Below are 24868 nucleotides of genomic sequence, written 5' to 3' on the forward strand. Positions count from 1 at the left end.
CCTTCTTCCTTTCACAGGTGGTTGGAGGAGTTTCATCTTCACTTCTATTTTCATTATGGACTTTTTTGGATTTTGATCATTTTTATTGATTTTTTATTGACATTTCTTTTTCATTTGCATTGGCGCTGCCCTCTTTTTAATATATGGCATGTCCTATGTTTGGGACAATGAAAGGAATAGCAGTGTGTTCACCCTGTGGTTAGAGATGAAATGTCAATGCCTACATGCATTGGAGTCAATGTGGAAGGCGAAATTCAAATGGACAATGAGGGAAAAAATAAAATCAATTTTAGGTAACAAAATAACAATCAAATGCACACATAAAAAATAAAATAGACAGCTCTAAATGCAACCTATAAAAAAACTGCCTAACCAGCTCAATGAAGGAAACCAATTTCCTTGGTTAAAAATAATTTCGCTCATCCTTACTTGTAGTGAATTCATTTCAGTAGCACTTAAAAACGTTGTTGTGTTTTGGTGTTTAATGAGGCCTACCTGCATGTGTTAAAGGGTAACTCCACTTTTGTGGGGGGAAAAATGAGCAAATAAAAAAATAAAATATATAGTGTATACAATTGTGACTGAAGTCATATTGTAATTGAATGTTATTAAAAATGACCTATCCTTTTCAATCTGCAAAGCTGTAAATGTATGTAAAATGCAATGCAATATGGCTACCTAGAGGGGTTCTATTAACAGATGGTGTACATAACACCCCCCAGGTATGTCATTTCCTGCTTCCGTGATTGAATCACTGATTTTCGCAGAAGTCTGCACTAAGATACAAATCAGATTTTTTTGCATCCCCTGCAACAAAAATGTCATTTTTGGTGAGATACTCCAAATTGGAAACAAAGTCTAAAGGGATGCAGACCTTGCCAATTTCCTCATTAGAGCCCTGCAGATGCAGCAGCTGACTGATAATCATAAAATCACTCCCATACAGAATCACTTGGCACATGGACACAGAGAAACAAGCAGCGATTTCTTCAAAATACAAAAAGGTAGGAATGTGCAAAAAGACATTTCTTAAAATTCTTGCAGTGTATATTGATCACCCAGAGGGGAATGTTTTTTCTCAACAAAGTGGAGTTACTCTTTAATTTACACTGATGAATAACTAAAAATTCCACAGTGCCAGCAGCTTCTTAAACAAGTGTCATTTATAATTGTTAATCTCATTACATCACTTTTCATGACAACACTGCTTTCTGTTTTTGTGTTTTTTTTTTCAATCCCACCCATACAAAAAAAACAAACAAAAAATAAAAGTAACATTATGCTTTCTATGCAATGGCAGCCCAACAAAATGATTCAACCATTTTAGTTATTATCCATTTTTTTTCTGAAACAATAAGGATTGGAAGAGATCTCTATACACATAAAGATTTTGCTCGATCAAAACCAGTGACTGCCATTTTAAATACATCACACTATAATAGCACACATACTACAATCCAACTTTGGTGAATGCATATTTTTACGGCCCTGCTTATTCTCATACACAATATGATCATATGTTTACCATCATACAGCTATGTCTGTTCCTTCATACAATTTAATCTAAACTAAGTTGATCAATCAAATTGCATTGTGTATTGGTCCAGGATTATTGAATACAAGATGCACTGGCAAGCTGTTTTCTGTCAAATATTTTTTTTTTTCCTGCATGCAAGATTCAGAGAGAGAATAAATTTTACAACAGAAAGAAGAAAGAGCCTACAATTAATACAGAAACCTGGCAAGGAAAGTAAAGCTTGTGCTCACTGGATATTAGAACTGCTCTGAAATGGAGATTCTGTTATGGCAGAATTTTCTTTGATCGAAAACATATGTACATTAATTCTACATTCTCTTAAATGTTTTGTCGCTGGTAATTGTAGGAAGGAGAAAGTCCATCATAGTGCCATTGACGCCACTGTTCAACTTGTTCACGAGTGCGTTCTTCTTGCTCTGTAGGCATATTTGAGAAACAAATTTTAGTAAATGATTTATACATATGTGACCAAGGTTAGTCATTGGCTTTAGATGCAGTACCATTTATCCACATGGAAGATGTGTTTGGTTGAAGTTAAAAGAAGAGAAAAAGGATAATCCACCCAAAATGTGAAATTTTACAGTGGGTATAGAAAAGAATCACCCCTTTTAAAATTATCAAATTTTGTTTCCTTGCAGCCTGATATGAAGACAGACACAGTTTTTGTTTTATCCCAAACTAACAGATATTACACCAACATTAAAAAAAAATTGAAAACAGAATTACTGCGTTTTAAAAAGGATCACCCGCTTGTGTCAGTATTTTGTTAAACCACCCTCTGCTTGAATTTAGTCTGTTGGGATATGTCTCTAGTGCAATGTATACCATCCAAGTGAAAGATTAAACACCAAAATGTCAGAAAATAAGTAAATAAATTAAACACAGAATCCATGGAGAAACATGGAAAAGGGTGTTATGGTCAGATGAGACTAAAATTGAATGATTTGGCCGCAACACCAAACGATACGTCTGGTGGAAATCCAATACAGCTCACCATCCAAATAACAGCATTCCTACAGTAAAGCATGGAGGTGGTAATATCCTGTTATGGGGGTCTTTCTCTGCAGCAGGGACTGGAGCACTTGTCAGGATAGAAGGAAAACAGATAGGGCAAAATACCATCTAGTTCTTATGGAAAATCTGCTGCCCTCTGCCAGAAAGTTGCCAATGGGAAGAACATTTACCTTTCAACATGACAAGGACCCAAAGCACACAGCAAAAATTACCACACAGTGGTTGAAGGAGAATAAGGTGAATGTCCTTGCATAGCATAGTCAGAGCCCAGACTTAAACCCCATTGAAAATCTGTGGAATGACTTGAAGACTGCAGTCCACAAACAGTCACCATCAAATTTAACTGAATTTGAGCAGCTCTGCAAAGAAGAGTGGGCAAATAATTAAAGCAAAAGGTGGTTCAAAAAAATACTGACACAAGGGGGTGATCCTTTTTCAAACCCAGTGACTCTGTTTTTGATTTTTTTTATTTGTTTCTGACATGTTGGTGTTATATCATTCATCACTTTGATGTAATAAGTTGCACTACAACTTATGTAAATACAGCTGGATAAAACAAAAACTATGTCTGTCTTTTCAGGCAGCAAAGCAACAAAATTAGATTATTTTAAAGGGGGTGCTTCTTTTCTATACCCACTGTAGGTGGTACTGATTTGGTCCATGGCTTTTCCTTGTCAAATTTGTTTATTGTTTTGAATAAAATAAAGGAAAACAATCTGAATTTTACATGGATTGTGGTACATATTCAAAGGGTAACAAACAAATTACTTCAATTGGAAATAGACAAATAAAAATTCAAATGCAATATATCGCACTATATAAGCATCAAATAGACTGTCAATGTCAAGTGTAAAAAATGGCATATAATTGAAAAGAAAGAGAAAGGTAGATTGTTGACTGTCGGTCTAGTTTAAAAACAAAGTTATTAATAATTCAATAAAGCAAACGTACATTTCAATTTGTCTGGAGAACAACCCTGTGAGTATCATATAAGAACTGATAAAAGGGAAAGGGTCATGAAAAATGAGTCAGAGAATAGAAAAAGCAAAGAAAAGGGAAAAACTACAGTGAGAGAAAAGGGTAAATTTGATAGAGGTAGTGCAACTTCACCTGAATGAAGGGTGATGAAAGGGTAAATGAAGTATTATAACCATGGCAATAGTAAAATGTCATCAAAGTCTGGAGGTAAACAATGTTTAACCCAAGGTAACCAAAGTTTTTCAAATTTGCAGATCCGATCACTCTCAATTGCTTCCATTTTAGCATGGACAAGGGCTCTATTGGTTCTGTGAATGGTTTTGGATACAATCAGATTTTGAGTTTTCCATGCCATAGCTATGGTTTGTTTTGCTGCTGTTAAGAGCTGTAAAAGAAGGCGAAATTGATTCTGTGTAATTCCGTCTGCTTTTAGATTCAAACGAGCTGTAGCAGGATTAGGTTGTATGGAAGTTTCAAACTTTTTAAAAGCTAAATTGAAAACTGCCTTACAAAATTTTTGGGCTATTGGACAATCCCACCATATATGGAGTTGGGTGCTATTATCTGAACAGCCGTAAAAAACAAGCTGCAGGGGAATCAGGAGAGTATTTCGCTATCCTAGCAGGAACTAAATACCAACAAGAAAGCACCTTATAATTTGTTTCCACAGCAACAATATTTGAGGAAGCAGATTTAGTGGCTAACCATATACTGGACCATTCAGTATCATTAAATGAGTGGTTTAGATCCTGTTCTCATTTAGAAACATAGGGAAGGGGTTTTAGTATCAAAACTAGCTAAAATTTGTTTATAAGGAATAGAAACAAGCCCTCTGATACGTGGGACATAATTACATATACAGTAAAACCTTGGTTTGTGAGTAACTTGGTTTGAGAGCGCTTTGCAAGACAAGCACATTTTTTAAATAAATTTTGACTTGATATACAAGCAATGTCTTGATATACAAGTAGCGTCATGTATAAAAAAAAATACAAGAGAGACGAGAGGAGCCTCTAAGTGTAACAATATGGTTACATTTAATGAAGGTCCAATATTCACATGGTTGATGATTAAAACAGGCACATCTAACTATGCAGGCATCTGGGGTAAAGCTGACCACATAGACCATCCTCTGCACAGCCATCTTCATCATCCCTTTCCCGCTGAGCTCCACAAGTGATTCAAAGCCTCACTTTCAGATCACTCTACTGCAGGCTATTCTTCCCGGTCAGGATTACAGACTGACAGTGGTGAGAGCCGGTAGTTCAGAAGACGCTCTATGTGGACAGCTTTACCCCAGATGCCTGCATACTTAGGTGTGCCTGTATAATCATCAACCATGTGAGTTGCTAAATGTTGAACCTTCATTAAATGTGACCATATTGCTACACTTAGAGGCTCCTCTCGTCTCTCTTATATTCTGTAGCTCTGCTAGATTTTGCTTCTAACCCACTTTGGGAAGGCTGCATATTGTGGATGGACATTTTATGGTTACACAACCTATCACATTGCTATAATCTTTGTATATAGACTATAAACCAAAGGACTTGTGGAACGAATCATCTGAGTTTCCATTATTTCTTATGGGGAAATTCGCTTTGATATAAGAGTGCTTTGGATTACAAGCATGTTTCCAGAACAAATTATGCTCGCAATCCAAGGTTTTACTGTATGCTCAAAACCCAACAGCTGAGAAAACAGAATGCCTGATTGTAGGTGTGGTTGGAAACAAAATTTAAACTGTAAATAGCGGAATAATTCTGATTGGGGAAGTCCATAAGTTTCATAAAGAGTAGGAAAGGAGTGTAAAGAAGATGTGGATACAATTTTATATAATCTACCGTATTTTCCGGCGTATAAGACGACTGGGCGTATAAGACGACCCCCCTAATTTTCATCTACCGGTAATACTTATACTTAGGTTACCTTGGAGATATTATACTCGGCGTATAAGACGACCCCCCATTTTTGGGGGAATTTTTTGAGGTTCAAAAGTAGTCTTATAAGCCAGAAAATACAGTAAATAAATTATCTGCACTCCACGCATTAAAGGAGTTAGTGGAAATCCAGGCAGGGTAAAAGGCAGGGTTTCTAATAAAAGAAAGAAGTGGTATATGGGGCGATTGAAGGCCGAGAGTGGTTTTGAATCTATCCCAGATGGATAAAGAGTGTTTCGTGATAGGATTGCAGATAGAGGTACGATCAACTAGACTTAACCATAACATATTAGCTACTAAGAAAGGGTCACAGTCAACAGACACAATTGCTTCCTTTACTGCATGGTATTTAGGTAAAAGTGCAAGGTGAGCTGCATGATAATAGGCAGAAATATTGGGGAGACCTAAGCCTCCACATTGTTGTGGAAGACAAAGAGTGGATTTAGAGGTATGGGGTTTAGCTGTGCCCCAGATGAAGGAGATAATTCTACGTTGAATAAGTCATAGGAAATGGGAAGGACTCTAAAAAGTTATACGAATTTGGGTAAAATAGCCATCTTGTTTACATTTATTTTGCCTATTAAGGATAAGGAGTTAGAGGACCATTCTGTTAACAATTTGGTAACCTGTTTCAGTAACAGAGGGAAGTTAGCTGAATAAATATTGGTTATTTAGCAGTAAGCTGTATTCCTAAGTATGGGAGTCGATGTGGTGTCCATGAAAAGGGGAGCGAGTTTTTAAGCGAGTTTAAGTTCAGCAGGCGATAAGGAAATGTTGAGCGCAGTGGATTTTTGGTAATTAACTGTCAGCCCTGAAATGTGTGAAAAACGGTTTAAGATAGAAAGGAGATTAGGTGCTATGATTTTGGAAGAGGTCATAAAGAATAAGATATTATCAGCAAAAAAACAAACTTTATGATGATATCCACCTAATTTGGTCCATGGCTTTTTTTTTTTTTTTTTAACAGAAACGATCCATGGCTTTTTATATGAATACTCCATCAGCAAGATCTTCTTGCCATTTAAAATATATATTAATTAAATTCAATTCATTAGGTCTTTTCTTTTTTTTTCAGAAAATAATCTCAGTAGTGAGTTCATTTTTAACAAAGGAAGTCAACCCAAAATTGATATTGTAGTTTTGGATATATGCTGGAAGGTGAAACCACCTGACAATTTCCTATTTTACAATCATGTTATTGGACAAGATCATTTAGGAATTATAGCAGGGGATCTGCCCAAGACTTTGGAAGCCAGAAGCTGACTCAGTCCAACAAGTTCCGCCTATAAAAATATCACTTTTAGGTGGACTGAAGCTTCAGAATTCACTTTTTATTTTTGTGCGTTAGAAGAAACTTGTACTGAGTAAAAATATAGGCTACGAGACTAAGAGTTTACCCTTTGAAAATACTTGTTGTCTAGGTGTTATGTTGATCAAGCAGTGTAAATAGTTTCTGAATAACTGACCCAGATCAGGAGTTAAAATGATTGTAAAGTCAAATTTTTTTTTTCAAATAAAACAACAAACGTGTTATGCTTACCTCCTCTATGCAGTGGTTTTGCACAGAGTAGTCCAGATCCTTCTCTTCTCAGTTCCCTGGCTGGAGCTCCTGGCCCCTCCCTCCTGTTGAGTGCCCCTACAGCAAGCAACTTGCTATAGGGGCACCCGACCTGAGCGGCAACTCTGTGTATCCATTCAGACACGGAGCTGCCGTTCAGCCCCACCCCCTCTCTCTCCTGATTGGATAACTGAGTTTGATTGAAAGCTGCAGGAGCCAATGGCACCACTACTGTGTCTCAGCCAATAAGGAGAGGGAGTTCAAGACGGCTGAGGCACACGTGCATATCGCTGGACAGAGATGGACCTCAGGTAAGTATTAGGGGGGCTGAGGGGAGATGATGCACACAGAAGGCTTTTATTTTACTGCATAGAATGCATTAAGATAAAAATCTTCTAACTTTACAACCCCCTTAAGATTTTTCTAGACGCATGTTTGTTCCAGAACAGTGAATTTATTGAGGCCTGAGACAGCAAACTAGTTCTTACTGATGGGGATAAGCAATGGTGTCCTTCATATATTTACTTGCAGATTTTAAAAAAAAAAAAATAAACTTTTAACTAAAAACCAGATCCTTCCAATCCAATCATGGCAGACTTTGTCATTAATATGGTAATGAATAATTATAAGGAGAACTTATCTGTGGAGGATCTCAAAAAGCTGTTGAGAAGCTTACAGACATCTACTAAGTAAATATCTTTTAATGATTTGTAAAGAAATTATTGTGACATAAGACTAGTTGGTTTCCAATTAAATGTTTTTAAAGCATATCAACAAAAAGTAGTTTTCCTAAAGTTTACCCATAACAGCTTGATAGCAATTAGTGTTCTTTAAAAAAAGGAACATACATTCCACATGAATAATTAAGTTACCAAAATTAGTAGAGTGGTGATGGTGTGAAGCTGAATATTAAGAATCTGGGGGCTGCAGTGTGTTGATGGGAACAGAGAAAAATGGAGTAAACGGCGGTTGGTGGGTGGCCATTGGAAGAGTGTGCTGGAGAAGGAAGAGTTATATAAGTAGTAGTGGTGGTGGTGGGATGTTTGATGAATGCGGGCAGCAGACAAGCAACAAGGGTTGCTTACAAATCCATGCTCCCAGTTTCTGCCACCAACATGGCGATGTTATGCACATTTGCAAGATATTGCCTCCGTATTACTGGCAGCTTTTCTGCAGCACAGCCAAGATCTTGTGTTTCCAATGTGTTGGTTTTGCTGCGCAAATGTGCCCAGAAACTATACTCTACTGTGCAGACTTGGGGAAATGCAAAACCTGGTGAAAAACAGGACATGTAGGAAAACACATTGTGATGGGTCAGCGCAAACGGTAGTGGAAATTGAAACATCATTTTGTGCAACAGAGCTTCCATTTTAATAGACCCGTTCCAAATGCTGCCTGAGTGTGGGGAAAAATAATCTTGTTTATATTGTCCTTTCTAAGTAGAATTTTACTTTAAGCAGTCATTTTAGATTTACTATCAACTAATGCATTGATTAATCAATATGTCTGCTATGAATATGCATCATGATTTTCAACCTGAAACTATATATATATGGTTGGTGGTCTGAAGGGTGTGCTGCTTACATTAGAAACTCCACTCCAAAGCTCCTACCCTCTGACCTCTAATATTTTGCTGGTTTTAGGAGAATATTTTCTCAGATCTCACATAAATACAGTCTAAGCGATCACAGTGGGAGAGGTGGTTTTTAATGCTGGGTTTGTGTGTTTACCTTCTAGTCGTGGTCCACCAAAATTTAAGGTCCAGTTTCCCTTACCTCATTGATGATTACCTGCAGAGCTCTGGAGCATTTCGTTGAGGTTTTAGGGCATTGAGGTTTTGGTAATAAACTTTAAGCTGTATATGTGGCATTGGTACATGGTGATCACTGAATAGAAGTATATTTTTTTACCAATCTGTGTTTATTTATTTTTGGTCTGCTGCGGGTGGTGCATAATGTATGGTGCGCACCACATAGGTTACTGAAAAAGTATGTTAAGCAAAAAGTGCTCCATTTCTATTTATTTCATGTAAAATATGCAGGTCCTTTATCATGCTAAGTTTTTCCCAATCCTTACACATAAATAAAATATGTTGGCACTTTGTAATTAAAGAAGTAGCCTCTGTTCCATCGAGGGGATCTGCCGTTCAGAGACCATTGGTATTAGCTTGTCTGCACTATGTTTGTTTGGGTAACCAATAGTGGTCACTTTTACATGCTTGTTTTGAACATCTGTCTGGTATGCATAGTAATAAACGATCCATCCCATGATGTAGAGTGTATTATGACATATATAGAAGGATATTTGATTCCTTCTGTGTGACTTTCATAGCATCTGTTTGTTTGTTACTTCCTCTTAATTTACTTGGGATTAAAGTGGATTTGAATATATGTCCTGCCTCTGGGGAATAGAATGTCAAATGTCAACTGTCAACTATATGATGGAGATAGACCATGCAGATTCAGGCTCCAGTTCATGGTCCTGGATAATGTACCCAGGGCATGAGGTTTAGTGGATAAATAAACTTGACACTTAAGATGTGAATGCCACAAATGGATGAAAGCACTCCTAAAACAATTGCTGCACAGCAGTTTTAAAATATTCTGTGTCGGGACAAAATCACCTAGAGCCCAGAGCAAACATGCCAAACTGCGCCACCCCTCAAGATGAAGGAGCATTACATGTGAGCAAAAATCCCCCCCCCCCTAAAAGTTGAACACTAATTTGCATGCTTATCCCTAATGCATTAATTCCCTCAGTACAAATCCGCCCCCCGCATTGAACTCTTTGCCCCTTCCCCATTCCCCAAATCCCTCCAACAGTAATACCCCTTCCCAAAAAAAGTCACTCCTCCTAGCCCAAGTCCTCTACCCCTCAGAGTACACATCCCCCCCCCCCACTTCAAATCCCCCCTCCTAGCACAAATCCACTCACTAAATTTCCCCTTCTAGCACAAATCCCCCCTAAACAAAACCTTCCCCTACCAGCACAATTCTTCTCCCTCTTCAACTTATCACCTCATCTAGCACAAACCTAACCCCCTCCCCCCACCTAGCAGAAATTCTCTTCCCCCATCCCAACATAAATTTTCCTAAATCACCACTCCTAGCAATTCTTACTGCCTGCCGCCCCCCCCCCCCCATTCTTACTGCCTGCCACCCCCCCCCCCAAAGTGCCCCTCCTAACATAATTTCCTTCCCCACCTCACTTGAAACCACAGTGCCCAGGGCAGCCGCATCTACTGCCCACTCCTTGTCCCGACCCTGACTACAGAAATACTATGAAAAACAAACTGTCAGCGCTGCTTAATAAATCACTCTAATACATATAATTAATAAACCATCAAATGCATATAAAAGTGCACTGTGCAATTAATAGGTGACTTAGTGCAATTTAGTGCAGACAAATGTCCATAAATAAATATAAGTTCATAAAGTGCCATTTCAACAACAAAAGTGCTGTGGTGCTCCAATCCAAATGTGCTTATTGGTCTGTGCTCCCCAGTTGTGTCCCCACTCACCGGAACAGCTTAAATTGAGAGCCTGTATCCTATGGATGCCCGTATCCAATGGATGATGTCTCATGCAGGTTAAAATAGAAATCTCTGGAGGCTGTGCAGGGCTGCGGAGCCCTGTGACTCTCATATATTCCTCCTCAGTGACACAAATGCAAAGGGCTCGCCATGGTGAAATAAGTAATAGCTGCTTTATTAATAAAATAAATCCACTTACATTAAAAACTCTCTAGTTCAGCTTGTTCGGCTCGGTGATTGCTGCGGTGCGCAGCGTGCGTTCCACCGACCGGAAGTGACGTAATACACTGTGCCCTAGGCATTTTGTTCCATAAGTGTAAGGAACTTGCTGTGTATACAGAAATACTATGACTTTAAAAAGTTTGTTTGAGCCAAGCTGGCCCAAACAAACAATTTTCTTTACTAATTGACATAGCATCTGTTAGCACTGTGGTGTCTTCCTTGGATTAGGTGGAGATTGTGATGTAATCCATCTGCCTATCCACCTCAGCCAATCAGTGGAAGCCTTATATTAATTCGTAAAAACACAAGGCTTTAGGGCTGGGGAATATAATCGAAAGATCGATGCATCGCCAATCGACCCTTCGCGATTCTGCATCGATGCGGGCTGCCGGCATAATCGATTATATGAGGTGACGTCATCAGCCGCGGCCACGCCCTATCGCGCAAGGGAAAAAAAAAATAAAAATCACAAGATCTCAGGATCGGCAGCTGATTGGTGGGTTAGTGGCGGGAGCTTAATAAAAAGGCTCCGCCCCTCCCCTTCCGCCTCTTTGACCCGGGCCGAGGCGCAGCAAGACATCCCCCGCGTGTATCGGCGTCCCACCTGCGGCCTAGAAGCCAGCCAGCCATCCAAGCCAGAAGCCGCCAGTCCAGTGAGTCCACACACAGGAGCGAGGAGCCCCAAGTGTGTCCCCATCGCAGCCAGCCAGCGCCGCCAGCCTCACCTCACCGTAGCCGACAGGCCCTGGAGGCCCAGCCGCCACGCCACGCCACTGCCAGTGACGCCAGCCGCCCGCCACAGAGCCCAGAGAGCAGCACAGCACCTGTCCTCCTCTGCAATGCAGTGCACAACAACCCACACAGTCACACAGCAGGTATGTCCGAACAAATAATTGTGTTATCATTCATGGGGGTCTCTCGTCTGTATCTCTGGGGGATGTCTGTGATGGGGGGGGCCTGGGACAGGGGACGGTCGGTCGGGGCCCGGGGGTACTGTTCTGCTGTGGCAGTCTGGCAGCCAGGGGGGTCAGTCAGTGGGGGCCTGGGGGTCTCTGTCAGTGTCAGTCAGCTATGGGGGTCTGGGCAAGGGGGGGGACTCACTCTCACTCAAGTGTTTGTCAGTGCTGTGGGGGATTGGTGAAGGTGTGGGACTTCCAGGTCTCTGTCAGTGTGGGGGTCTGGGCAAGGGGGGGGGACTCACTCACTCTCAGTGTTTGTCAGTGCTGTGGGGGATTGGGGAAGGTGTGGGACATCCACCCAGGTCTCTGTCAGTGTGTCAGGCTGCAATCAGCTCAGCTGTGGGGGGAAGGGGGTCTCTGTCAGTGTCACTGTCACTGTCACAGGCAGCTGTGGGGTAAGGGGGGGCCCCGGGGGTTTTGGCTCAGTGCATGCAAGGAAGGGAGTCTGACAGACAGACAGACAGTCATATTTTATGAAAGATGTTGCTTGGTTGATTTGTTGCGGCTTAGTTTACAAGTTTTTTTTTTTATTTTTTTTTTAAACACTGACAGAGTTTGGCAACTTACGTCATCCGTCTCCGTCACATACGTGGTAGTATGGTGGTAAATATGGCAGAAGGAGAAAAAGATCGAGAGATAAAAAATGCACCTAGCGTTTTAAGAGCAAACATCTGGGCACATTTCGGATTTTACGAACACACAGGGAAGCGTGAGTTGGACAAGACACACGCCATATGTAAAGCCTGTCACACAAAAATTAAATACCTAGGGAATACTACGAACTTGAGAAACCATGTTAGCCATTTTCACTCTGAGTTAGTAACACCTGTCGCCACCAGCAGTGCCACCACTGCCAAGGAAAGACTGCTAGACCCAGATCGGCCAAGAATTGATGCCATACTGTCAACTTATCCACCCAACTCAGAAAAAGGGAAGAAACTAACCAAAGCTGTGGCAGCTTTCATCGCCAAGGACCTACGGCCTTACTCAGTTGTGGACAACGCCGGGTTTCGCTACCTTGTGAAGACGCTAGAGCCACGTTATAAGATCCCATCACGCAGGCACTTTACAGAAAACGTTATACCTGCACTCTACCACGACACCAAAGCTCAGGTACTTGCGTCAATGAACCAAGCCAGTCGAGTCGCAATAACGTGTGATTCATGGACGTCAGTCACAACGGAGTCCTATGTTACAATAACAGCACATTACGATACTAAGGACTGGCAGGTCTTGTCACATGTGTTGCAAACAAGAGCCATTTATGAGTCTCACACAGGTTCTCATCTGGCAGAGCTACTGTCTCATGTTGTGGAAGAATGGCAGCTGTCTGATAAATCTGTAGTGCTTGTGACCGACAACGCGGCGAACATGATAGTTGCAGCTCAAGTTGGTAAATTTCCTCAAAATGCACAACTGCTCCAGAGCATGACAGACACCATGGGAGACACAGCCATGACCCATGAGATCAAGAATGCAATCAAAACAGATCTCCTGAAGAGGTACAGCAGTGAGACAGAGAAGAAGATCCTTCATACAGCCTCTGCTCTGGATCCTCGCTTTAAAGGACTGCCTTTTATTCTCACAGAGGAGGAGAGATCGGAGATATACAAAGGAGTGACTGAGGAGGCTGCATCTTTGGATGTAATTAGAATTTCATCATGTTTCCTGCCAGACAGCTAGAAGCTCAGCTACATTGTGTTGTGTAATAACATGCCCTGATTCACTGATGCGGTGTGGGAAGTGGAACTGTATGGTATGGATTACCGTGCAGTTTCCCACACCTCATCAATGAATCACACTCTTAGTCAGTTCAGCTCTTCTTATACTATTATCTTTTGTTCAAACACACAGATTACATCTAATAGAAGGACAAATGTGGATGAAGTGCCTAGGGAAAAAGCAACTGTGGAAGAAGAAACAGAAACAACACCCATTGAGGACAGCCATTCTCCTCCCAAAAAAAAGGCCACAACATCGCTGCTCATGACTTTGCTGGGGCAGTCTTTCACTGATGGTGCAATAGAACCTAAGACCTCCTATGCCAAGGCAGAAGACGAAATGGAAAAATATTGTAAAGCCCCACCTCTGCCTCTCACTGAGGACCCTTTAAAATGGTGGCGTGAGCATGAGGTCATATTCCCCCTCCTCTCTCAGCTGTCAAAGCAATACTTGTGTATCCCAGGTACAAGTGTATCTGCAGAGCGGGTTTTCTCTACTGCAGGAGATGTTATAACAGCGAAAAGAAGCAGTCTTAAACCTGAGCATGTGGATCATCTAGTGTTCTTACAGAAAAACCTACATGTTCCCAAATGCTAAGCACTGAAATAATTACTAATTCATGTTTTTAATGAATTAGTAATTACTAATTCAGTCTGCCGCCAGTCACCAGTCAGTCACATCACCAGTCTTGTTTTATAGCTTTATAGCACTGATGGTTTGTTTTTGAAGATTGTCCTGTCCAATGTGTCCATTTCCAATCCATAATCCGTTCCGTTGCTTCACACTAAAAGTGTCTAGGCAAGTACTAGGGGTTCATTTAACCCTCAACCAAATAAATAATATTAAAGTGTATTTTCTTCTAGACAACTGACACCAAGCCAGCCACGGTGCAGCATTATAGGAAGGAAAATCATTGAGAGAAGTAACTTGTACATTTGAAGCTTAACCTCGAGTAAATCTTATCTTATTGGATCACAAACACCAATTGTGGATTCTTGTGTAATATACTATATTTGTGAGTTTGTGAATGTGACCCCCATAGGATTTCCTTCAAGGTTAAGCTTCAGTTTACAATTTATTCTCTCAAGGATTTTCCTTCCTCTAATGGTGGCTTGTTGGCTAGCTTGGCTTCAGTTACAGATGTAATCGACATGGTAGAGTGCTGCTCAGTGCAGTGCAGGTAAAGTTTTCTTTCTGTAACGTGACTGACTGACTGACTGTCGTGACAACTCAAGAGCTTATAACGCAGCTCTAGCATTAACTCAACACACACACACACACACACACAGTGTGTGTGTGTGTTGAGTTGATGCTGAGGCTGCGTATAAGCTTTTGAGTTGTCACGACACACACACACACACACACACACACACACACACACACTGTGTTTAGTTGACTGGCAATGGCAGGGGCAAACACAATCGCAGTGAACCTGGAACATTTTATATTTTTTACAGCTTTTCTGGCACTGGAGAGATGGAGAATGGCTTGTTTTCAAAAATGGTCCATTCACATAAGTGAATTGATAATTATTTAAGCTTAAGCTTATATTTGTATAACTCCCCTCTAGCAGCCATCAACTCACTTCACTTGAGTTGACTGGCAGTTGCAGGGGGAAACAAACATCACGGTGAACATGGAAGTTATGCAGCAGTGCACTATTGCCAGGTTCACCTTTGATATTTGCTACTAGTCAGGAAGTGCTCTGTTTTGTAGAGGACAGGTTATGGCACACACCTGGAAATTATTGCAACGCATGTCTGTCTGCTGGTCTGTTGTACTCTGTAGCAATAGCAAGTGTAGGGGGCTCCCTCAACCAAACAAATACTAAAGGTAAAAGTGTATCTAGACAACTGAAGGCAAGCCAGGCAGCCACGGTACAGGAAAGGACATCCTTGAAAGATTAAATCAATCATACATTGAAGCGTAAAACCTTGATTAAATCTTTACTGGATCACAAATACACACAAACCTGACCTAACCTATATGCCTTGAGTTGTACCAGTGTGGCAATGCCAAACCTTTCTTCAGTTCTCATGATTCTGATGCAGACAATCGTTGTGTGTTTTTTTGTGATCCCATGAAGATTTACTCAAGGTTTAAGCTTTAGTTGATGATTTACTCTGTCAAGGGTTTTCCTTCCTCTAATGGTGGCTTTGGCTTGGCTTCAGTTGGGTTTAATCGTGGTAGAGACAGAGACTGTCTGCAGGACAGGTAACGTTTTCTGTAAAGTAAGTGACATAAAAGTGACATAAGTGAATTGATAAGCTTAAAGCGGAGTTCCACCCAAAAGTGGAACTTCCGCTTTAGGGAGTCCTGACCCCCCGACATGCCACATTTGGCATGTAATTTTTTGGGGGGGGGAGCGGGTACCTAGTTTTGACAGGTACCCGCTCCCACTTCCGCTCGGAGCGCCGCGGCGCCCTGAGCGGAAGTTCTCCTCTCCCCCTCCCTCCCTGCAATCTTCTGGGACACGTCAGAGGTCCCAGAAGATTGCCAGCCAATCACGGCGCGCAGCGCGACTCGCGCATGCGCAGTGGGTACCCGGCTGTGAAGCCACAAACTGTAACAGCCGGGTGCCCACAGCAGTGATGCCGGCGCCGAGGGAGAGGATCGAGGCTTCCGGCGGCCGCATTGCTGGACCGTTGGACAGGTGAGTAAATGGCTGGAACTCCGCTTTAAAGCTTATATTTGTGTAACTCCCCTCTAGCAGCCAATCCATCAACTCACTTGAGTTGACTGGCAGTTGCAGAGGGAAACAAACATCACGGTGAACATGGAAGTTATGCAGCAGTGCACTATTGCCAGGTTCACCCTTGATGTTTGCTACTAGTCAGGAAGTGCTCTGTTTTGTAGAGGACAGGTTATGGCACACCTGGAATTTATTGCAATGCATATGCACATAAAAGGATTTATATATAATGTTTTGTGGGAATTTATGATGACCATTTTCACAAGAATATCAGCTTGGCTGGCTGGCTGGCTTCTTCTATCTTGGCTTGCCTTAAAGTACAACTATAGGCCAAACTTTATCCAAGTTTTGCCTTTAGTTGTACTTTAAATGGTGGTAGGCCTGGCTTATATTAATATTTTCTTTTATGAAGCAGTAAACTGCACTACTACAGTTTTTTACTAATTTTACTGTTACTTCTAGTAAAATACTAGTGTTGTTGTCTGTCTCTGCTATGCTGTTTGCATTTTCAGACCTTCCTATATGTTTGCAGTGCAAGTGCACTAAAGTATGCAGGGCTTGCAGGCCATGACAGGGTCCAGGAAAGTGTCCTTTGAAGCAAATGAAAATAAAAAGGATTCTTTTATTTGTGACTGCTTGATTGTTTGTTTTTTTTTATAAAGTTTTGAAAACCATTGGGCAGTGGGCTGGGCATGGGCATTGGGCAGTAATCGTGATGCATCGTGATGCATCGCGGAATCGAATCGTATCGAATCGCGACCCTAATAATCGTAATCGCATCGAATCGTGAGGTAAGTGAAGATGCACAGCCCTACAAGGCTTCCTTAGTATGGCTGCACAGCACTCAGACCAACACAATTTTGTTTTGGGAATTGGTAGTCCCCTTACCACCTCCGGAACATTGCTCTGTATGTAGCTGATGCTACCTACAGTTTATACAGTACAGTGTTGACAGCCGCTGCATTGATTAGTAATGGAAATAGTTTTTTGGGTCAGCTTGCTCCAAAGCTACTGTTTAAAATCATAGTATTCCTTGAGTTAGACTTTAACCTGGAGAGTGCAGCGTGGACAGCCTGGGCACTAATCGCTTACATTATCTGAGTTTAAGTTTTCCCTAATCCGGTGAGAGTTTTCCAGTATGATAAGTTACAATTTTGTAGGTTATAAATATTTTTTCTACTTTGGCCAATCACTGAGCGGTTTATGCCTGTAATTTTAGTTAAAAAGAGAATAAATATTTAGGGAAACCTTCTAGAGAGGCTTTTGCTTGTAAGGATGTGTGTATAGGAGAGTCCACTACTTCTCTCCCAGGCATTGCATGGAGAGGATGCTTGTGAAGGCTCCAGAGGTTTAAGCTTCTCAGGCCTACTAAATAAATAAAGAAAATAACACTTTCACTACCTTAAAAAATTATTAACCCATCTGCTGCTACAAGGTACCCTCAATACCTTGTAAACGAAATACAGAAAAACCCACCCGAGGTTGCAGTGCTATTTAATCAAGATAAATAAAATCACAATGTGCATCAACTCATAATGCAAACACTGTCCGTATAATATAACCTAGCTTATATGAAGTGCAACTCATATACAGTGCTCAGTGCTATATATTCCCTGCTTCTGTCCTAAGTGATCTTTGGAGAGTTCTGTGCTCAGGTCCGGTTTGTTGTCTCACTAAAGGGAACCGTTTCAGACCACAAGTGAACCCAGGCAAGGTACACTTAACCGTTCCTGCGCACTCACACTATACAAAGGAACCGGACCAAGTGGGAGAATCATGTCTATGTGCAAGTGCACTCTTAGGGTTCACTTGTGCCTAAACCTTAAGACTCTTTATAGATCACTCAACACAAAAACAGGGATCACTGTGCTCTTGCTGGCATCGGTGATGATGCAACTGTACCTGGGAATACTTCCTTGCAGACCAGTGGGGGAGTGGAGAAGGGGAACAATCAAACATGAGCACAGTTAAGTTCAGCCACGGCTAAATAATTATTATTTAACAGGATTTATATAGCACCAACAGTTTGCGCAGCGCTTTACATTGTGGCAATTAATATATTATCATGTCAAAAACTTAATTGTAATGAAAGTTTATTATGATAAAATCTTTGCCATTAATGCCTGGTGTAAATGATACACTATATTGTCAAAAGTATTGGGACACCTGCCTTTACATGCACATGAACTTTAATGGCATCCCAGTCTTAGTCTGTAGGGTTCAAAAATGAGTTGGCCCACCCTTTGCAGCTATAACAGCTTCAACTCTTCTGTGAAGGCTGTCCACAAGGTTTAGGAGTGTTTCTATGGGAATGTTTGACCATTCTTCCAGAAGTGCGAAGGACGAGAAGGCCTGGCTCCCAGTCTCCGCTCTAATTCATCCCAAAGGTGTTCTATCAGGTTAAGGTCAGGACTCTGTGCAGGCCAGTTAGGTTCCTCCACCCCAAACTCGCTCATCTGTGTCTTTATGGACCTTGCTTTGTGCACTGGTCCAAATGATTTGGTGGAGGGGGGATTATGGTGTAGGGTTGTTTTTCCAGGGGTTGAGCTTGGCCCCTTAGTTCCAGTGAAGGGAACTCTTAAGGCGTCAGCATACCAAGACATTTTGGACAATTTCATGCTTCCAAATTTGTGGGAACACTCTGGGGATGGCTCCTTCCTGGTCCAACATGACTGAGCGCCAGTGTACAAAGCAAGGTCCATAAAGACATGGATGGGTGAGTTTGGGGTGTTGGAACTTTACTGGCCTGCACAGAGTCCTGACCTCAACCCGATAGCACACCTTTGGGATGAATTAGAGCGGAGACTGCGAGCCGGGCCTTCTTGTCCAACAACAGTGCCTGACCTCACAAATGCGCTTCTGGAAAAATGGTCAAACATTCCAATAGGCACACTCCTAAAGCTTGTGGACAGCCTTCCTAGAAGAGTTGAAACTGTTAAAGCTGCAAAGGGTGGGTCAACTCAATAATGAACCTTGAATATTGAAGGCAGACGTCCCAATACTTTTGACAATATAGTGTATGTCAGCTGCACCCTCAGTATACAGAACTTTTGCCCCTTCTCCACCAATAATATGACAAGCATCAGTGCAGTTATATCTCCTATCATTGCCTAGCAAGAGTACTAAAGAGACTTTATATAAACTGCCAGACATAGATTTTTCCTGCACCAGATGGCTGTCTGCTTTTAGAAACTTTGTGTAAAAAAAAAGAGACAAATACATCTCTCCCTCTTGCTTATCCTTTCTGTTTGAGAAATGAAGCAAAAGAAACATTTTAAGAGCATGGTAACGGTAGAAAGCATAAGTTCACAGTGATCAACAAATCCTTACCATCCTGTTCTTCCTCCACATAGTTCTCAAATTCATTCCTCTGCTCCTCATAGTACTCCCTTCTGCGCTCATCTGCAGACAATCTCTGCCTGTTCTCGGCTGAAAGAAAATTAATTTTTTGTTACAGTATAAAAATTACACATTTGTTTTGCATTAGATTGTAACCTCAGCAACACTATGAGACACATGAACACCAATGGTATTCCAAAAAATATTTAGTAAGGAAAAGTCATCTATTCCACAGCAGTTGTTCACAGAATATCATAAAACATATGCATCTTTCTAAACATTTCTTGCTAGCTGCACTAAAGACTAACTGTTAGAGATTTAGAGTTTAATATTATTTTAAATGATAAAAGTCTCTAAAATACATATGAATGTTGTAATGTAATATGTTAGTTTTGAAGGTTACTTCAATATGTCTTTGTGAAGGACAGAGAAGCCATTTTGCCAAGTATGTATTTCTATTCTGAGTTTCTATGTCAGTATGTATCTTACTATATAGACTCAAACCATATATACAAGAGTGGGTGTTACTTTTATATTTAGAATTACTACGTTCTTGGGTCACACTTTTTGCTGACACTGTCTTTACATATAGTATAAAAGACAACTATATCTAGAGATTAAGCAGAGATGAGAAAAGCACATCCTACACTATGAAGACATGTAACATCGCTCTGTCTCCTTTTGACGAGTGAAACCTGTTTTGTTCTGTTTCATAAGTTTTGCTTTACTTTAAGAAAATAAACAACTTTCCTAAAGTATTGTGATAGCTGAGAAATCTGTTTTGAACAATAACCAATATTTTGAGTGACAGGAAAACATAGACATTGATAAGGTAATTTGGCCATTCAAGCCTGGATCTGACTTGCTTTTTTCTATATGTCCATACACATGGGAAAGCACTTGTGTGATGCTAAAAAACTAGGCTTAGTTTATAATATTGGAACTCTGATGTAAAATATTACTTCATGGTCCATCCAAAACTGATATTTCAATTTAGGTAGATAGAGGAGGGGGGGGGGGCTTCATTTACCCAGCAGCAATGTCTCTTTACTTGAGTTCCAGGACAGCTCACACAACAAGGCCATAAAGGTGGGTACTTTGAATTTGAGTGGTAGATTGTCGCACTGGGGTTTTTCTGCACATTGGACATTGATTGGATCTAGTGGTTGCTAAGGATGCTGGCCAAGGCTTCAGAGCTGCTAACTCTTGTTATTTGTTGTATTTAGCTATGATGATGGGGGATTTGTGTATTATCCCCCCAATGTGTTGGCAGTACAAATAAAAACTATATCTGGACCAGTTGATATGACTTGATACTCATCTTTTTTTTCCCCCATCGGATAACGAATGGTGCAACAATCTTGCTATTTGTTTTTTTTTTTTTACATTAAGCATATTGCAACCGGAAAAGAGAGACTACTGGTTACAGTATGGAGAACAAAACTGGAGGCACAGTTGGGAAATCCACCAAAGAGATCTCTCAAATCTGTTAATACAGATATATTAATACAAAGGGCAAGAAGATATTTCAGCAAAATTCACCCACAACTTAGTTGAAGTCAACTGACCCTTTCAATACATTTAATTTTTAAGAAAGGCCTAGACAAAGTTTTATCAGACTCACACTTCAAAAAAAAAATAGCTTGTACAACTTCAACGATACCAGTTTTATAAACACAAGTTTCATAAAGATGTAACAAGAGAAAAACAAAGTCTTGCATTTAGCAGTAATGTTCCGCTTATACTTTAATGACAGCTATAGCTGAAAGAGAGTCTTTTGCAAATAGCTATGTTGTCCTTGCCCAGATCCTATGAGCTTTGTAACATGAGCTGAAGGTGAGAGCACTAAACCTCTTTTCTCCATGCTGCCCTGCACCTCCTGCAGCTGCCCAACACACAGCACACATATTCTGCTGCTGAGTCCAGTAGACGCTCTAGGAAGAGAAAGAGCCCTTCATTGTACAGTGTAATGCAGACAGCCCTGGAGGTAGGGCGAATGCTTCCGTAGCTATCAGACCATGCACAACATGTCTAAATAAACTGTCTATACTACAGGTTTAATTAATTCCCTTCCACCTCACTTTAACTGGGTAGTTGGTAAAGAAACAAAATTAATCTGACAAAATGTATTTAACACATTGAATTTTTATTTCTAAAGGTTTTATAAGTGTGTAGGACAGTGGAGAGCTTAGATCCTTCTCTGAAATTGTGTTAATTACTACTACTAGATCACCAGGGATTGTAGAAATTATGTGGATAAATGTATGGTTGTACAAAAGTAGTAGCTTTCATTTTGTGCACTAGAGGGATGACCGTTGAAATGTGGTTGCTAACATCTACAACTCTGCTTTCTTCCAGTGTTTACATACCTAAAACTCACTGCAATTGCCTACAACACCCATTGCTGGTATCATAGAATTTGTTGAAATTTTTCACCAACACTGGAACATAGGGGAATCTGAGTTCTCTAAGTTACCTTAAAGTTAATCTGTCACTTTGATTATTCAGGATTCCCCTTTATAGCCCACCACCTTCCAACTGATTCTTGTCATCTCTATGCTCCCCCACTGCCTTGTTCACCCAGTCAAAAGGCCTGGATAATTTCAAAGTTGGCCTTTGATGAAGCTTACACAGGGCTTAATGGGCCATACACACTATAAGATTTTCTGAAGACTTTTTCCTTTAGACTTACCAAAACCATATAATATGAGGTCAAACCTAAACACTTTCAATTTGTATGCAATCTGGCAGGCCCTTGCACTACATAGAAAAGGTAAATCTGAAGGAAAAAGTCTTAAGAAAATCTTATAGTGTGTATGGCCCTTAACTCCAACCCCCAACTTCAACATGAGAGTACTCAGGTCTGTCGATTGGTTGCTGAAGCCCTGAGCACTGCACTGTGCAAAAAAGGGAGACGGTCACATGCTCTATCATATCCGGAAGTACTTAAATAATCCCCAAGGACCCTGGCAAGTAAATGGAGAAGCAGGGATTGCAGAAAAGGTGTATATTAGCTGGAATGAGGGTGTTTTATTAAGAGATGTTAAAAGGTATATGGGGAAATTAGGTTACTGTAGTTCATGTATGTGCCTGTGAATATTTTGTATTAAGCAGTGAGTCTAGGAATCCTGTAATGGTCAATACAAAATCTGTAAATCCCTGGTACAAATTACTTGAAATGGGGGTTTGTTGTATGGTATACATAGAGAAAAGTCATACACTTAATCCTTATATTAAAATGAAATCTTCCAGCACCGTTCGAAGGCATTAGGCTCATTTAGAAACATCTTTGTAAGCAGAGACAAGGCAGGAATGCAGTCTAGTAATATATTCTTACAGTGACAGCAGGAATCCTGGACAATTTCAAGGAAACTGTGGGACAGAAAAACAAACACGTTTCCACAAAGCTAACACCCTCACCATTGATTTCATCCTGGGATTTTGTTGATCTCTTGCCACGTTTTTTGAAGAAGTTGGAAGCGTCAGATTCCTGCATGAAGATCTTCTTCAAGCCTGGAGTGAAATTTACATTAGGTTCAGTTTGCAGAATGCTGTATTTTACCAAAGTTTACAGTCCCTGTAACAATGTCATGCAAATGAATCCTTGTCCTTTATAAAGGACTATTCTTAAATGTTATTATTATTACTATTATACAGGATTGATATAGCGCCAACAGTTTACGCAGCGCTTTACAATATAAAAAGGAATACAATATAAAAAGAGAGACAATACAGTTACAATACAATAAAATACAAGAGGGTTAAGAGTGCCCCTGCTCAGAAGAGCTTACAATCTAATAATATAACCATACATAACATAGTCTAGTGTCTTTAATTCATGCACTTACTTTCTTTTTTGTCAGCCGCCCCATCATCACTGCTTCTCACTGCAGCACTTTCAGCCACCTGGGAAACTAGAGAGAAAAGCGCACTTACTGAATATAGTGCTAATATAGAAAATATTCTCAATGACACAACAGGATAATGGCCAACAGCTTATTACCGGTAATTCTAAACTTTTGAGTTTACAGTTGTTTCAGTAAACCTAAACTGCAAGCATGCTAACCACATCCCGATTTTACTAGCATTAACTAATTAGAGCTCTACTACTTAGCAATGTAGGGATTTGGAAACAAGAAATAAAGAAGTTGAATGCAGTAAAGGTCTGCAGCTCGCGTTGGCTCCTTTAAATTTCTAACACTAAACAAGGAAAATGAAATAATCCTTCTAGACATACATAGAATATAACTGCACATGTTGTTAAATATGATTACAGTATGTGCAGGATATTTAGAAATAATAAAAACAATTTTTTGCATTGCTATCTATTAAAGATTTGATGTGTACTGCAAGCAATCGAAGGAAATTTTTTTTCACGTGAAATATCAGTTTATAAATATGCAGATTTGTTTCATCCAAACATACATTTCATGCATTGTGCAGGCTCCCTCCACTCCCCAACATTAGTGTCATTTCAGGAAAAGAATAGCAATCAACCAGGCAAACCAGCCAATCAATTATTTCCTAGAAATCTTCTGGCAAGGATTTATATGGCAAATTGGGTGGTATCAAAAATATATGCGATTATCTCCAATTCTCACCAGAATTGTTGGGTTGGGCATCTATGGAGAACTCTAGTGCAGAATCACTGCATGGCTAAAGGAATCGTGTTTTAAATTCAGACGTCATATAATTATATAGTAAGTGGTGCATTTTACTATATGTGATAATGAGCTACAATATAGAGACATCTCTTTAAAAAGTACACAAGGATCACTCTAAATTCAGCATCAGAAGAAACAAGTTGCATGTTTATCTCAAAATAAAGGTAGACTGTTCTTACCTGCTAGAAGCACGACTGCTGCAGCAAAAGACAGAAACAGGACTTGTTTCCAGTTCATCTTGGCTGAGATTTCTTGCCTTGTCAATACACAGCAGAACACTGAGAAAAAGTAGCAAATTCCTCATGTGTCAGATAGGAAGGTGAGGCAGGCAGCTGGGATGTAGGGGAGGAGGAGGGGCAAGACCAGCCAAATATTCCGCACATACCTTACCCTAAACATCATAAAAGAGGGGGGACATAAGGAAGTGATCATTAGGTTCGTAGCTGAAAACAAAAACAAGGTACCCTGCCACTCATGTCTTTTCAAATTAAATTTCAAACACACCTATTTGATTTTTGAACTTGGTATTAAAGTTTATGATGTCAGGAGTAGTAAGGATTCTGTATATTTTCTGCTGTTGAAATTGAACATATTTTATTTATTTTATATAAAGAAATCCGTGCTTAGGATAGGAGAAATGGTTTAAATTGTTGCTTGCGGCCTACCTCCTAACTATAAATTAAATTATATAGTACTGTATGCAACCCATGGTTG

At 40.3% G+C, this 24868-nt stretch overlaps 1 protein-coding gene across 1 annotated transcript; it reads right to left on the minus strand.

The window, feature by feature from the left end:
- Positions 1-1195: 1195 nt before the first annotated feature.
- UCMA (upper zone of growth plate and cartilage matrix associated) lies at positions 1196-24630 on the minus strand. The gene is made up of 5 exons (XM_082256583.1): positions 24334-24630; positions 23339-23404; positions 22911-23003; positions 19482-19580; positions 1196-1953 (listed from the first exon to the last, which is right to left on the minus strand). Exons 1-5 carry the CDS (start codon positions 24389-24391, stop codon positions 1856-1858), a joined length of 414 nt encoding a protein of 137 aa, XP_082112709.1. The 5' UTR covers positions 24392-24630; the 3' UTR covers positions 1196-1855.
- Between the last annotated feature and the right edge of the window lie 238 nt (positions 24631-24868).

This window comes from Pelophylax lessonae (genome assembly GCF_965119305.1).
Source record: "Pelophylax lessonae genome assembly, chromosome: 4".
Lineage (NCBI taxonomy): Eukaryota > Metazoa > Chordata > Amphibia > Anura > Ranidae > Pelophylax > Pelophylax lessonae.

What these genes read in the sequence shown, in the direction of transcription:
- UCMA (XM_082256583.1), bottom strand. Translation starts at nt 24,391, where the DNA reads ATGAACTGGAAACAAGTCCTGTTTCTGTCTTTTGCTGCAGCAGTCGTG. An exon ending in AGCAGTCGTGCTTCTAGCAG is followed by an intron (nt 23,405 to 24,333) that starts GTAAGAACAGTC and finishes TTTTCTCTCTAG; the next exon opens with TTTCCCAGGTGGCTGAAAGT. An exon ending in GGCGGCTGACAAAAAAGAAA is followed by an intron (nt 23,004 to 23,338) that starts GTAAGTGCATGA and finishes ATTTCACTCCAG; the next exon opens with GCTTGAAGAAGATCTTCATG.